We start from the raw sequence: 14,728 nt of genomic DNA on the forward strand, positions 1-14,728 counted from the left end.
TTTGTTGCTTCTTTTATTGGCAAGTAATAGTCTATTTTATGATGGTATCACATTTTGTTTATGCAGTCTTCAGTTGATGGACATTGGTGGTGTTTCTGCTTTTTGACCATTATGAATAATGTTGCTGGGAACGTTCGTGCACATGTTTTTGTGTGAACCTGTGTTCTCATTTCTCTTGGTTACATACCCAAGAGGAATTGCCGGATTGTATGGTAACTCGGTGTTTCGTCATTTGCAGAACTTCCGAAGAGGCATCACCATTTTACATTCCTACCAGCTGTGAATAAGTTTAATTTCACCACATCCTTACAGTTGTTGTCTTTTTATTATCTTGATAATAATTATCTTGATAATAAGATATTAACTCATCTTGATGGGTATAAAGTGGAATTTCATAGTTTTAATTTGTGCTTTCCTGGTGGCTGACAATGTTCAGCATCATTTCTTGTGCTTTTTGGCCGTTTATATCTTCTTAAGAGAACTTCCTATTCAGATCCATTTTTAAGGTAGCCTACTTTATTGAATTGTAACAGTTCTTTAAATATTCTGGATACAAACCCCTCATCAGATATATGATTTGCAAAAATGTCCGATTCTGTGGGCTTTCTTTTCAGTTTCTTAATAATGTCCTTTGAAGCATAGAAATTTTAACCTTGATGATGTTCAATTTAACAGTTTGTGCTTTTGGGGTCATATCTAAGAAACCATCACCTAGTCCATGGTCACAGATATTTATGCCTATGTTTTCTTCTAACATTTTTATAGCTTCAGCTCTTTTCGACTGTTGATCAATTTTGAGTTAATTTTTGTATATGGTATAAGATATGAATCCAACTTCATTCTTTTGCATGTATATCCAGTTGTCCCAGCACCATTTGTTGGCAGATGATTAACTTTTATTATACGACAGATGTTTACCATGAAACTCCATGATAATGTAAATGTCAGTGAAAGCCACTCATTCGTGTCCGACTCTTTGCGACCCCATAGAATACACAGTCCGTGGAATTCTCCAGACCAGAATACTGGAGTGGGTAGCCTTTCCCTTCTCCAAGGGATCTTCCCAACCCAGGGATCAAACCCAGATCTCCCGCATTGTGGGCAGATTCTTTACCAGCTGAGCCACCAGGGAAGCCCAAGAATACTGGAGGCGGTAGCCTAACCCTTCTCCAGGGGATCTTCCCCACCAGGAATTGAACTGGAGTTTCAACTGCTTTGCAGGCAGATTCTTTACCAACTGAGCTATCAGGGAAGTCCAATGTAAATGTCAACACTATGTCAAAAGCTGTAGTTTGCAATGTACAAGGATGACTCTCACCATCCGGTTCCATAGCAGATGCTTACATTTCCTTAGTGACAGTTTTCCAACAGAACCCTTTAAGTAAGTGTGTTTGCCTTTCTGTGTGTGTGTTGGGAACAGTAGCATAGATGTGGAGAATGAGTACGTTTTAAAATTCACTGAAAGCCTTCATTTATTGAGTATATAGTTTGTACCAGGTATTGTACTAGGCTCTAGTAATGCAAGGATAGGCCTGCCACAGAGAAGAATTTCAGTAATTGCTGTAAGATAGGATAAAGTTTGGAAAGATGGGAGAACGTTTGGACATAGCCCTTGCTCTCAAGAAAGAGATAGATAATCATGTGAAATGCTTTAACTGAGGCATAACTATAAAGTTAGTTAGGAACACAGGAATTCAATATTTAGTTCATCTAACCAATTAAAAAAAGAATCGAAGTGGAAAGCACCGTCCAGATTAGCTGGTAATGTTGCTATAGTTTTGTATTATTATTGAAACATAAAAGAAAAATTAATTATAGGCATTTGGTTTTTATCTTTATTTACCTCTATTCATTTATTCTTTTGCAGAATAGGTTTTTTGCCTCTAATACTGAATATAGCTGCAGAGGGGGCAGCTTAGGAAACCAAAGATTTAATTTCTGTATAGTGTTCATGTTATACTTTCCTAATAAATGGCTACTAGTATAAAGATGTCAGTTTTTAAAATTTAATCACAATTCCCTTTTACAACTCTGTCCAAGCCCCTCCTCATTGTTCCCATTTGCTAGCAGAGGAGTAAATAAATTCTACTTCATAATTTGTTTTTCAGCTTATATAAAAGTCTTGTTTAGTTTTTTGGGGGTTGCTTAAGCCTTGGCTTAATTAATTGGTACAAAGTCAAGAAAATCACTTCTAAAAGATTAATGCAGTTGATTTTTTGCCTAATGTTTATCAATTTACAAGATTATCCTTTAAAAACTACTCAGTTTCAGAATGGCGTCTAATATTTGTGAGGTAATCTCAATATAGATAGATATCAAGCATTTGGGCATTCTGAAAAGCCACATTGTGAATTGTGATTTTAACTTCACAAAGAAAATATACAGTTTTAAACCTATCTGCTCATTTCCTGTGAGGCAAAGTATCGTAGTTTTCTCTGTCACTGAACAACTGGGAAATTTGTTGGTGCTGATATGACCATAGTTTCAACCTGTCCTGACAAGTTTGTATTATTATAGATTTAGAAAGGAATCAGTAGTCTCCTTCTATTTTTGTATATTTTATTTCACAGTTGTTAATAAACCAAAAAAAATCTAAGTCGTTATTGCCTGAGAACAGATTCTTCGACAGATGAGTGAATTTTTTTTTGAAGTCACCATTGGTTCTTTACTACACTTTTGAGCAAAAAAAAAAAAAAAAAAAAAAAAAAGCGTACTTTGGATGAATTAATACCTAGATTCCCATTATATTGACAACTCTTTAAGACTTTTTATAACTTAGAGAAGTGAATCCTATGAATTCTAAGTTCATTGTGTATATAACATTTACAGGGTGAATCTTTGGTAGACACTTACCATGAGAATATCAGAAATAGAAGTCACCTAAGAGACTAGTCAAAATTTTCTCAGTTTCTGTATAAGGAAATGGAGACCCACAGGAGTGTATGAATTACCTTAGGCTGCATATCTGATTAGTAGTGAAGTGAGTCTCAGTACAAACAATAGGACTTCAAATATTATTTTGCCTGTAGTTTGACTGCAATATCTAAATATGAGTCCACCAAATGAGGTAGATTCACCCCACATTTGATTCGTCACACATCTACCAATTTATAACAATTTAAAGAAAAGTGAAAGTGAAAATCGCTCAGTTGAGTCCGACTCCTCGCGACCCCATGGACTGTACAGTCCATGGGATCCTCCAGACCACAATACTGGAGTGTAGCCATTCCCTTCTCCAGGTTCTTCCCAACCCAGGGATCGAACCCAGGTCTCCTGCATTGCAGGCGGATTCTTTACCAGCTGAGCCACCAGGGAAGCCCATAACTAAGAAAACACAGTCTAATTACTGCATACAACTAGGTACAAATAGTCTGCTATATTAGACCTCTATGAAAAACTGTTTTAAAAGCATCTTTACAGAAGAAAATTTGTCACTCTTCTTTAATTATCCATTCTCATGTTTAATAGCCATCACTCAGAAAGATTTCTTTATATCAAAAAGTTTCAAATCTGGAGTCCATGGATCCCTAAAGAATCCATATTAGGGGGTTTCTGAACCCCTTGAAGTTAGTGCATAATTTCTTTCACAGCTTTTATAAATTTCTTCATAAACCCACTACCCAGGATCAACCTGGATTCTTAGTCTACAGTATAGCCACATTTCTTTTCACTTTATCTTCTTTGGAAGACACTTGGTATCCTCGTATAATAACTCTGCATTACCTTGGAGACTTACTGTTTCCAAATGAAGAATCATTTTAACTTGTCAGATCATTTTAACTTGTCTTAAGTTTCTTTCTTTTTTTCCACATTTTAAATCATTTTTATGGCTGTCTTTTGAACCCTTTCCAAATTCTTTGTAAGCCTGAAAGCCAAGGAGCTCAGAATTAGAAATCATATGTTAATGAAGATCTTGTTTAGACACTTGGGTCTGCTGAGAATGGTGTCAGAGGATTAGGAGCAGCAGAAGGAAGACTACTGAGATAGGTGCAAGAATGTCACTCCTCCACACACCCCCCCACCCCCTCACTCAAAAGGCTAGGCAGAAACTCAAGGCCAGAACAGGCCAAGGGTAAGGGGCCCAGGATTGGGCCTATTTCAAAGTCCGAAGCACAGTACCTAGATCCTGAATAAAAGGATTCAAATTCCAGAAAAGAAATAGGAATCAAACCTAGACCTAAAGGTGAAATAGAATCCTGCAGAAAATCTACATAATAAGGAACCATCACCTAAGTAACATCAACCCAGTCTTCCAGAACTGAGACTCTTCATATGGGAACAGCCCACTGATAATACTTGTCTCCCAGAGTTCCCTTCACCTTGCAACCTCTACATTCACACTGGCCTCAGAGTGCTAAATTCCTGAGAGTTGTGTTCCCAGGAGATGTGACCAGTGGAAACAGTTAAGATACAGCTTACAAACTATAATATATAAAATAGTTTATCAAAATCACTGGGGTTCAGAGGGATTACGGATTCTTCTGGGAATCTGATGAAAACTGTGGGCTTTCTCTTCAGAAGGAGGGCACCATATTATGTAATTTAACCTGTGCTGAGACTGATTCAGTCTCCTGATTGGTAAGTATGGTATTCTGTGTTTCTTACCCATTTGTTTCCTGTTCTTTATTAATGTTTTATATGATTGTTTTGGTTGTCTGAGCTATACCAAGGAGATTAGGGCATTTTGTCTTCACATGTGAGCCAAAGGATTAATGGAGGGAACAGCAACACTGAGGCCATGACCCTGCTGACAACAGTGATTTGGGGGAGATCTGTGGGGGCATGGTGAATTGAGGGGGAAAGAATTGTGCCAAAGAAGTCTAGTGTCCCCTTGTCATGGGATGATTTTTCTTCTCTTCCTTAGGATGATCTACATTTTATTAATTAAGAAGCTGTTCCTTTGTGAATCATGTAATGAGACACTGAGCTACTTGGTTTTATGTGGTTTTTCTTAGAGCGGCACTCAGCCCCAAACGTGGCTGGCCTAGGTCTACTCAGGTAGTGGGTGAGACTCCTGGCCAGGAAAGGGTGAGAGGGCAGAGCATGAGGGATGCTTTGGTAACGAAGCCTGAACTTCATTCATGGCTATTTGTGACTAGATGGTAAATTTTACACATTTATATCCAGTGGCTCACCCTTGGACTCTTTCTCGAGGTGTTAAATCTATAAGACTGAAAATCTAGAGAGTAATTATCTGGATAACTCAAATTGAATATAACCTCACCACAAAGTTTGGGTCCTGTAGAACACAGTACCGGATTATCCAGTTAATCCTATATTTACATACCACTTAGAGAAGAAAAGATCTTTTGTCTAAGTTACAATAAACAAAACTATTTTGAAGAACAGATTCCTAAATATGTAAATATTTAAGTTTAAATGTTTGTTAAATGTGTAAAAATCTAGTCTCCATCTTGTGCTTTAGCAACTTATCCTATCCCTTTACTTGGTCTTTTCAAATTCTGTCTTTCCCTAAAGCCCAGTTTGGGGGCCTACCCTGCCAATGAAATAGAGCTATCAGCTACTCTGATGACATTTTGGAGTATAAATTAATCCACTTCTGTCTTTGGCATGGGGCCTGGCATGTAATAAGCAATAAAACTGCAATTGATGATAATGGTTGTGATGCAATTTTCTCAAATACTCTAGTCAATATTTAATCTCCTTATTCTCTGACCATAAGGAATACTTAACTGCCTATACCACTTTTTGACACTTACTATCTTAGTCTAGATGTTATCATTTTATTTCCATAATAAGATTGCTCACTTCTTGATAGGCAGGCATAGGCATACAAAATTTGCTGAATTGGATTGAAAGTTGTTGTTTACCAGCTTTATAAGCCACGTGATCTTCACTGTGTGTTTTTTCCCCTCAACAGAAAATGAAAACATTAGCAGAAAGGAGGAGGAGTGCTCCATCTCTTATCCTGGATAAAGCCCTGCAAAAGCGGCCCAGTACCAAGTAAGTGGGAAGCTTTGTGCTACTCATTTGGGATCTGCTGCATTTCTTTTATGTGTGTGGTTTGTTTGCTTTTTATCAAGACCAGAATTCTCTGTTAAATAAGAGAAAACATGACTTATGTTCTGAGTTTACTTAATAAGACCTATTCTTTATGAGAAATGTAAAGCCTTTTGAGAGCTGGTGATCTGTTGCTTTAAAAGTGATTCAAAAGTAAATCTTACATCCAGTGGTACACAAACATGCATGTTCCACATATTGTAAAAGTTTTATTTTTGGAAACAATTAGAAATCAGAATACTAAAGATGAGTTATTTTAACCACTATTCATGTTTGGTTATGCACAAACTTTTGCTTACTTTTTATCATGAAGTGATCCCCATGCAAAGGTAAAAGGCAGATTTTTAGCAACTTTAGATATGAATAAAGATAGATTAAGATTAATAAAAGATTGAGTGCTGATTGCTTTTAGACATTGGTTAGAGTAGTTAGTGATTAATTAGTGAAATTTGAAGTGGAAAACAGGCTAAATGTCTATTGAAATGACCTTTTTGCCTATTAAAGCTAAATACTATTTCTAATTGGATGGCTTTTCAGTCACTAATTTATTCAATAATTTTTAATGACATTTTAACTCAGAGCCTTTTTATGTTCAAAGGAATCCAGCAATTCTTTTCCACTAATACATGAATCCTTTTATGTAAGGTGTGGTCCTTACCACGTTTTTAAAGGTGAGGATATATCTGATATTTCTATGAATGGTGTACTGATTTAACATGAAATCCATGTGAAGGCATGGCATTTTTTTCATTTTTTTAAATGTATTTATTTTTAATTGAAGGATAGTTGCTTTACAGAATTATGTTGTTTTCTGTCAAACCTCAACATGAATCAGCCATAGGTGTACATATGTCCCCTCTCTCTCGAGCCTCCCTCCATCTCCCTCCCCATCCCACGCCTCTACTTGATACAGAGCCCCTGTTTGAGTTCCCTGAGACATACAGCAAATTCCCATTGGCTATCTGTTTTACATATGGTAATGTAACTTTCCATGTTACTCTCTCCATACATCTCAACCTCTCCTCCCCTCTCCCTATGTCCATAAGTCTGTTCTCTAGGTCTGTTTCTCCACTGCTGCCTTGCAAATAAATTCATCAGTACTATCTTTCTAGATTCCATATACATTTGTTCGTATACGATATTTATCTTTCTCTTTCTGACTTACTTCACTCTGTATAAGAGGCTCTAGGTTCATCTACCTCAGTAGAACTGACTCAAATGTGTTCCTTTTTATGGCTGAGTAATATTCCTTTGTGTATATGTACCACTTATGCTCTTTATCCGTTCATCTGTTGATGGACATCTAGGTTGCTTTCATGTTCTAGCTATTGTAAATAGTGCTCAAATGAACATTGGGTTACATGTGTCTTTTTTAGTTTTGCTTTCCTCAGGGTATATACCTAAGAGTGGGATTTCTTTGGATAATAGGGTACTTTAATTCCTAGTTTTTTAAGGAATCTCCATACCATCTTCCAAGGTGGCTGTGTCAATTTACATTCCCCCCAACAGTGCAAAAATGTTCCCTTTTCTCCACCGTTCTCCAGCATTTATTGTTTGTAGACTTTTTGATGATGGTCATTCTGACCGGTGTGAGGTGATATATCATTGTGGTTTTGATTTGCATTTCTCTAGTAATGAGTGATGTTGAGTGTCTTTTCATGTGTTTGTTAACCATCTGTATGTCTTCTTTGGAGAGATGTCTGTTTAGGTCTTTTTCCCACTTTTTGATTAGGTCGTTTGTTTTCCTGGTATTGAGTTGTATGAGTTGCTTGTATATTTTGGAAATTAATCCTTTGTCAGTTGCTTCATTTGCTATTATTTTCTCCCATTCTGAGAGTTGTCTTTTCACCTCGTTTATAGTTTTCTTTGCTGTGCAAAAGCTTTTAAGTTTAATTAGGTCCCACTTGTTTACTTTTGCTTTTTTTTTCGGTTACTCTAGAAGGTGGGTCATAGAGGATCTTGCTTTGATTTATGTCATTGAGTGTTCTGCCTATACTTTCCTCTAAGAGTTTTAAAGTTTCTGGTCTTATATTTGACCATTTGGTCTTCCGTTTTGAGTTTATCTTTGTGAATGGTCTTAGGAAGTGTTCTAATTTCATTCTTTTACGTGTAACTGTCCAGTTTCCCCGGCACCACTTATTGAAGAGGCTGTCTTTGCCCCATTCTATATTTTTGCCTCCTTTGTCAAAAACAAGGTACCCATAGATATATGGATTTATTTCTGGGCTTTCTATCTTGTTCCTTTGGTCTATGTTTCTGTTTTTGTGCCAGTGCCATACTGTCTTGAAGACTGTAGCTTTGTAACACAGTCTCAAGTCAGGAAGGTTGATTCCTCCAGCTCCGTTCTTTCTCAAGACTGCTTTGGCTATTTGGGGTCTTGTGTGTTTCCATAATTGTGCAATTTTTTGTTCTAGTTCTGTGAAAAATGCCATTGGTAATTTGGTAGGGATCACATTGAATCTCTAGATTGCATTTGGTAATATAATCATTTTCACAATATTGATTCTTCCTACCCAGGAGCGTGGAATATCTCTCCATTTGTTTATGTCATCTTTGATTTCTTTCATCAGTGTCTTATAATTTTCTGTATACAGTTCTTTTGTCCCTTAGGTAGGTTTATTCCTAGATGTTTTATTCTTTTTGTTAAAATGGTGAATGGGATTGAGTCCTTAATTTCTCTTTCTGATTTTTCATTGTTATTATATAGGAATGCAAGTGATTTCTGTGTATTGGTTTTATATCCTGTGACTTTGCTAAATTCACTGATTAGCTCTAGTAATTTTCTGATAGTATCTGTAGGGTTTTCTATGTATTTTATCATATCATCTGTAAACAGAGCTCTTGTTTCTGATCTAGATTCCTTCATTTCTTTTTCTTCTCTGATTGCTGGAGCTAGGACTTCCAAAATTATGTTGAATAATATTGGTGAGAGTGGACCCCCTTGTGTTTTTCCTGATCTTAAGGGGAGTGCTTTCAGTTTTTCACCATTGAGAATAATGATTGCTGTGGGCTTATTATATATGGCCTTTACTATGTTGAAGTAGGTTCCTTCTCTGCCCATTTTTTGGAGAGTTTTAATCAGAAATGAGTGCTGAATTTTGTCAAAGGCTTTTCGTGCATCTATTGAGATTGTCGTATGGTTTTTATCTATCAATTTGTTAATATGGTGTATCACATTGTTTGATTTGCCTATATTGAAGCATGGCATGTTTTTGATGGTCCAAAATAAATTATATAGCTAAATCCCAATAAGTGAAACTTTCAAAATACTTAGCTCAGTCTCCTCTTTTTTTTTTTTTTTTAATTAGTTGCTCAATCCTGTCTGACTCTTTCTGACCCCATGGACTGTAGCCCACCAGTCTCCTCTGTCCATGGAATTCTCCAGGCAGGAATACTGGAGTGGGTAGCCATTCCCTTCTCCAGGGAATCTTCCCGACTGAGGCATCAAACTCAGGTCTCCCACATTACAGACAGATCCTTTACTGTGTGAGCTATCAAGGAAGCCCCAGTCTCCTCTTAGTACTGAGCAAGTTGTCAGACTCAAGCAGCATCCCTGGCTGCCCCCAGATGACGCATTCTTTAGTCATTGGGTTGATCAGAAAATGTAAATTACTTTTAATAGATGCCTAATCAAAATTTACTTATGAAAATATTCTGCCAGTGAATAGTATAGAAATACACTTTTGTGCCATATAAAAATGGCTTTTGGATTGTTTGCAATGTTGTATCTTTGGATTGGGGCTTCTCTGATAGCTCAGTTGGTAAAGAATCCACCTGCAATGCAGGAGACCATGGTTGGATTCCTGGGTCAGGAAGATCCCCTGGAAAAGGGATAGGCTATCCACTCCAGTATTCTTGGGCTTCTCTTGTGGCTCAGCTGGTAAAGAATCTGCTTGCAATGCGGGAGACATGGGTTCGGTCCTTGGGTTGGGACGATCCCATGGAGAAGGGAAAGGCTACCCACTCCAGTATTCTGACCTGGAGAATTCCATAGACTGTATAGTCCATGGGGTCACATAGAGTTGGACACGACTGAGAGACTTTTCACTTTCACTTTCATCTTTGCATTAGTGGTGGATTAAATAGAGAATGGTTGTGTCTTCACAGTTTGACCTTGATTATTTATAAAATTCAAGAGAAATTATTTTTTAGGGGAGGTAGAGAGAGAAGGCAGAAATTGTCTTTAATTCTGCTATATTTGTAAAAATAGCTTTATTTAACCACTTTTTAAAAAATAAGCAGTTTCAGGGAAAATTTTTGTTGGAAGTTCCTGCAATGGACGTGTGCTAAGCTTTTCAATTAAAAATATCCCTTATTTATATCAGAGAAGGTTTAGCTCTAAATCAGGGTCAAATAGTGGCACACCTACCCTCTAACCCAGGGTGAGAATATATAGCAGTATGCATGTTACTCTCTCAATTCACTCCACCCTCTCCCCGCCATGTGTTCAAAGTCTGTTCTCAATGTCTGCATCACCATTGCTGCCCTGGATAGCAATGTACCTATCCCAGGGTGAAGGTTTAGAAGTACATACAAATGATTAATTGTGTTTACCCTCAGGAATAACTCAGTTGGTAAAGAATCCACCTGTAATGCAGGAGACCCTGGTTCAATTCCTGGGTCAGAAAGATCTGCTGGAGAAGGGATAGGCTACCCACTCCAGTATTCTTGGGCTTCCCTTGTGGCTCAGCTGGTAAAGAATCCACCTGCAATGTGAGAGACCTGGGTTTGAACCTGGGTTGAGAAGATCCTCTGGAGAAGAGAAAGGCTACCCACTGCAGTAATCTGGCCAGGAGAATTCCATGGACTATATAGTCCATGGGGTTGCAAGGAGTCAGACACGACTGAGTGACGTTCACTTTATTTATTTATTTTTGCATGCAATTTTTATTTAATTTATTTATTCCTTTTAATTTTTTGTTACTTTACAATATTGTATTGGTTTTGCCATACATCAACATGAATCCACCACGGGTGTACACGTGTTCCCATCCTGAACCCCCTTCCCACCTCCCTCCCCATACCATCCCTCTGGATCATCCCAGTGCACCAGCCCCAAGCACCCTGTATCATGCATTGACCCTGGACTGGCGATTCTTTTCTTATATGATATTATACATGTTTCAATGCCATTCTTCCAAATCATCCTACCATCTCCCTCTCCCACAGAGTCCAAAAGACTGTTCTATACATCTGTGTCTCTTTTGCTGTCTCGCATACAGGGTTATCTTTCTAAATTCCATATATATGCGTTAGTATACTGTATTGGTGTTTTTCTTTCTGGCTTACTTCACTCTGTATAATAGGCTCTGTTTAATCCGCCTCATTAGAACTGATTCAAATGTATTCTTTTTAATTGCTGAGTAATACTCCATTGTGTATATGTACCACAGCTTTCTTATCCATTCATCTGCTGATGGACATCTAGGTTGTTTCCATGTCCTGGCTATTATAAACAGTGCTACGATGAGCATTGGGGTACACGTGTCTCGATTTCAATTCTGGTTTCCTCAGTGTGTATGCCCAGCAGTGGGATTGCTGGGTCATAAGGCAGTTCTATTTCCAGTTTTTTAAGGAATCTCCACACTGTTCTCCATAGTGGCTATACTAGTTTGCATTCCCACCAACAGTGTAAGAGGGTTTCCTTTTCTCCACACCCTCTCCAGCATTTATTGCTTGTGAACTTTTGGATCACAGCCATTCTGACTGGTGTGAAATGGTACCTCATTGTGGTTTTGATTTGCATTTCTCTGATAATGAGTGATGTTGAGCATCTTTTCATGTGTTTGTTAGCCATCTGTATGTCTTCTTTGGAGAAATGTCTGTTTAGCTCTTTGGCCCATTTTTTGATTGGGTCATTTATTTTTCTGAAATTGAGCTACAGGAGTTGCTTGTATATTTTTAAGATTAATTCATTGTCAGTTGCTTCATTTGCTATTATTTTCTCCCATTCTGAAGGCTGTCTTTTCACCTTGCTTATAGTTTCCTTTGTTGTGCAGAAGCTTTTAATTTTAATTAGGTCCCATTTGTTTATTTTTGTTTTTATTTCCAGTATTCTGGGAGGTGGATCATAGAGGATCCTGCTGTGATTTATGTCAGAGAGTGTTTTGCCTATGTTTTCCTCTAGGAGTTTTATATTTTCTGGTCTTACATTTAGATCTTTAATCCATTTTGAGTTTATTTTTGTGTATGGTGTTAGAAAGTGTTCTAGTTTCATTCTTTTACAAGTGGTTGACCAGTTTTCCCAGCATCACTTGTTAAAGAGATTGTCTTTAATCCATTGTATAGTCTTGTCTCCTTTGTCAAAGATGAGGTGTCCATAGGTGCATGGATTTATCTCTGGGCTTTTTATTTTGTTCCATTGATCTATACTTCTGTCTTTGTGCCAATACCATACTGTCTTGATGACTGTGGCTTTGTAGTAGAGCTTGAAGTCAGGCAGGTTGATTCAGGCAGCCTGGTGGGCTGCCGTCTGTGGGGGCGCACAGAGTCGGACACGACTGAAGCGACTTAGCAGCAGCAGCAGCAGCAGCAGCAGTAGTGGTATTGAGAACCTTTTCATGTGTTTGTTAGTCATCTTTATGTCTTATTTGGAGAAATATCTTTTTAGATCTTCTGCCCACTTTTTGATGTTGCTGTTTGTTTTTCTGGTGTCGAGTTTCATGAGCTGCTTATATATTTTTGAGATTAATCCTTTGTCAGTTGTTTCATTTGCTGTTATTTCCTCCCATTTTGAGGGTTGTTATTTACTTTGCTTATAATTTCCTTCATTGTGCAAAAGCTTTTAAGTTTCAGTTCAGTTCAATCGCTCAGTCGTGTCCAGCTCTTTGCAACCCCATAAACCGCAGCACGCCAGGCCTCTCTGTCAATCACCAACTCCCAGAGTTTACCCAAACCCATGTTCATTGAGTCAGTGATGCCATCCAACCATCTCATCCTCTGTCATCCCCTTCTTCTCCTGCCCTCAGTCTTTCCCAGCATCAGGGGCTTTTCAAATGAGTCAGCTCTTTGCATCAGGTGGCCAAAGTATTGGAGTTTCAGCTTCAACATCAGTCCTTCTAATGAAATCCCAGAACTGATCTCCTTTAGGATGGACTGGTTGGATCTCCTTGCAGTTCAAGGGACTCTCAAGAGTCTTCTCCAACACCACAGTTCAAAAGCATCAATTGTCTGACACTCAGCTTTCTTTATAGTCCAACTCTCACATCCATACATGACCACTGGCAAAACCATAGCCTTGACTAGATGGATCTTTTTTGGCAAAGTAATGTCTCTGCTTTATAATATGCTATTTAGGTTGGTCATAACTTTTCTTCCAAGGAGTAAGCATCTTTTAATTTCATAGCTGCAGTCATCATCTGCAATGATTTTGGAGCCCAGAAAAATAAAGTCAGCCACTGTTTCCACTGTTTCCCCATCTATTTGCCTTGAAGTGATGGGACCAGATGCCATGTTCTTAGTTTTCTGAATGTTGAGCTTTAAGCCAACTTTTTCACTCTCCTCTTTTACTTTCATCAAGAGGCTCTTTAAGTTTAATTAGGTCCAATTTATTTATCTTTACTTTTATTTCCATTATTCTAGGAAGTGGGTCATAGAGGATCTTACTGTGATTTATGTCAGAGTGTTCTGCCTCTGTTTTCCTCTAAGATATTTATAGTTTGTTGTCTTACATTTAGGTCTTTAATCCATTTTGAGATAACTTTTGTGTATGGTGTTAGGAAGCATTCTAATTTCATTCTTTTACACATAGATGCCCAATTTTCCCAGCACCACTTATTTGAAGAGACTGTCTTTTCTCCATGTATATTTTTGCCACCTTTATCAAAGACAAGGTGTCTATTGGAGCATACGGTTATCTCTCAGCTTTCTGTCTTGTCCCATTGATCTATATTTCTGTTTTTGTACCAGTACCATACTGTCTTGATGACTATAGCTTTGTCATATAGTCTGAATTCAGGAAGATTGATTCCTCCAGTTCTGTTCTTTCTCTAGATTGCTTTAGTTATTTGGGGTCTTTTGTGTTTCCATACAAATTGTGAAATTATTTGTTCTAGTTCTGTGAAAAATACCATTGGTAGTTAGATAGGGATTGCATTGAATCTATTGATTGCTTTGGGTAGTACAGTAATTTTCACAATATTGATTCTTCTAATCCAAGAACCTGGTATATCTGTTTGTGTCATCTTAAATTTCTTTTATCAGTGTCCTACAGTTTCCTGCATACAGATATTTTGTCTCTTTCAGTTCAGTTCAGTTCCGTCACTCAGTTGTGTCTGACTCTTTGTGACCCTATGAACTGCAGCATGCTAGGCCTCCCTGCCCATCACCAACTCCCAGAATGCACCCAAACCCATGTCCATTGAGTCAGTGATGCTATCCAACCATCTCATCCTTTGTCGTCCCCTTCTCCTCCTGCCCTCAATCTTTCCTAGCATCGGAGTCTTTTCCAGTGAGTCAGCTCTTTGCATCAGGTGGCCAAAATATTGGCTAAAGATTCAGCTAAAGCTTCACCTGCCAAAGTTTCAGCTTTAGCATCAGTCCTTCCAGTTAATATTCAGGATTGATTTCCTTTAGGATGGACTGGTTGGATATCCTTGTAATCCAAGGGACTGTCAAGAGTCTTCTCTAACACCACAGCTCAAAAGCATCAATTCTTCGGCACTCACCTTTCTTAATGTCGAACTCTCACATCCATACATGACTACTG

The 14,728-nt window shown here is 37.9% G+C and overlaps 1 protein-coding gene across 2 annotated transcripts in view; it reads left to right on the forward strand.

Moving 5' to 3' along the window:
* Positions 1 to 14,728, forward strand: part of ARHGAP20 (Rho GTPase activating protein 20) — a 205,789-nt gene that overhangs the window by 16,002 nt on the left and 175,059 nt on the right. For both annotated transcript variants that reach the window (XM_018059812.1, XM_018059811.1), the window contains exon 2: positions 5,882 to 5,964. In XM_018059812.1, the coding sequence (XP_017915301.1) occupies positions 5,885 to 5,964 (80 nt within the window). In that variant the 5' untranslated portion in view covers positions 5,882 to 5,884. The remainder of the gene's footprint in view (positions 1 to 5,881; positions 5,965 to 14,728) is intronic.

This window comes from Capra hircus, chromosome 15 (assembly GCF_001704415.2).
Source record: "Capra hircus breed San Clemente chromosome 15, ASM170441v1, whole genome shotgun sequence".
NCBI lineage: Eukaryota > Metazoa > Chordata > Mammalia > Artiodactyla > Bovidae > Capra > Capra hircus.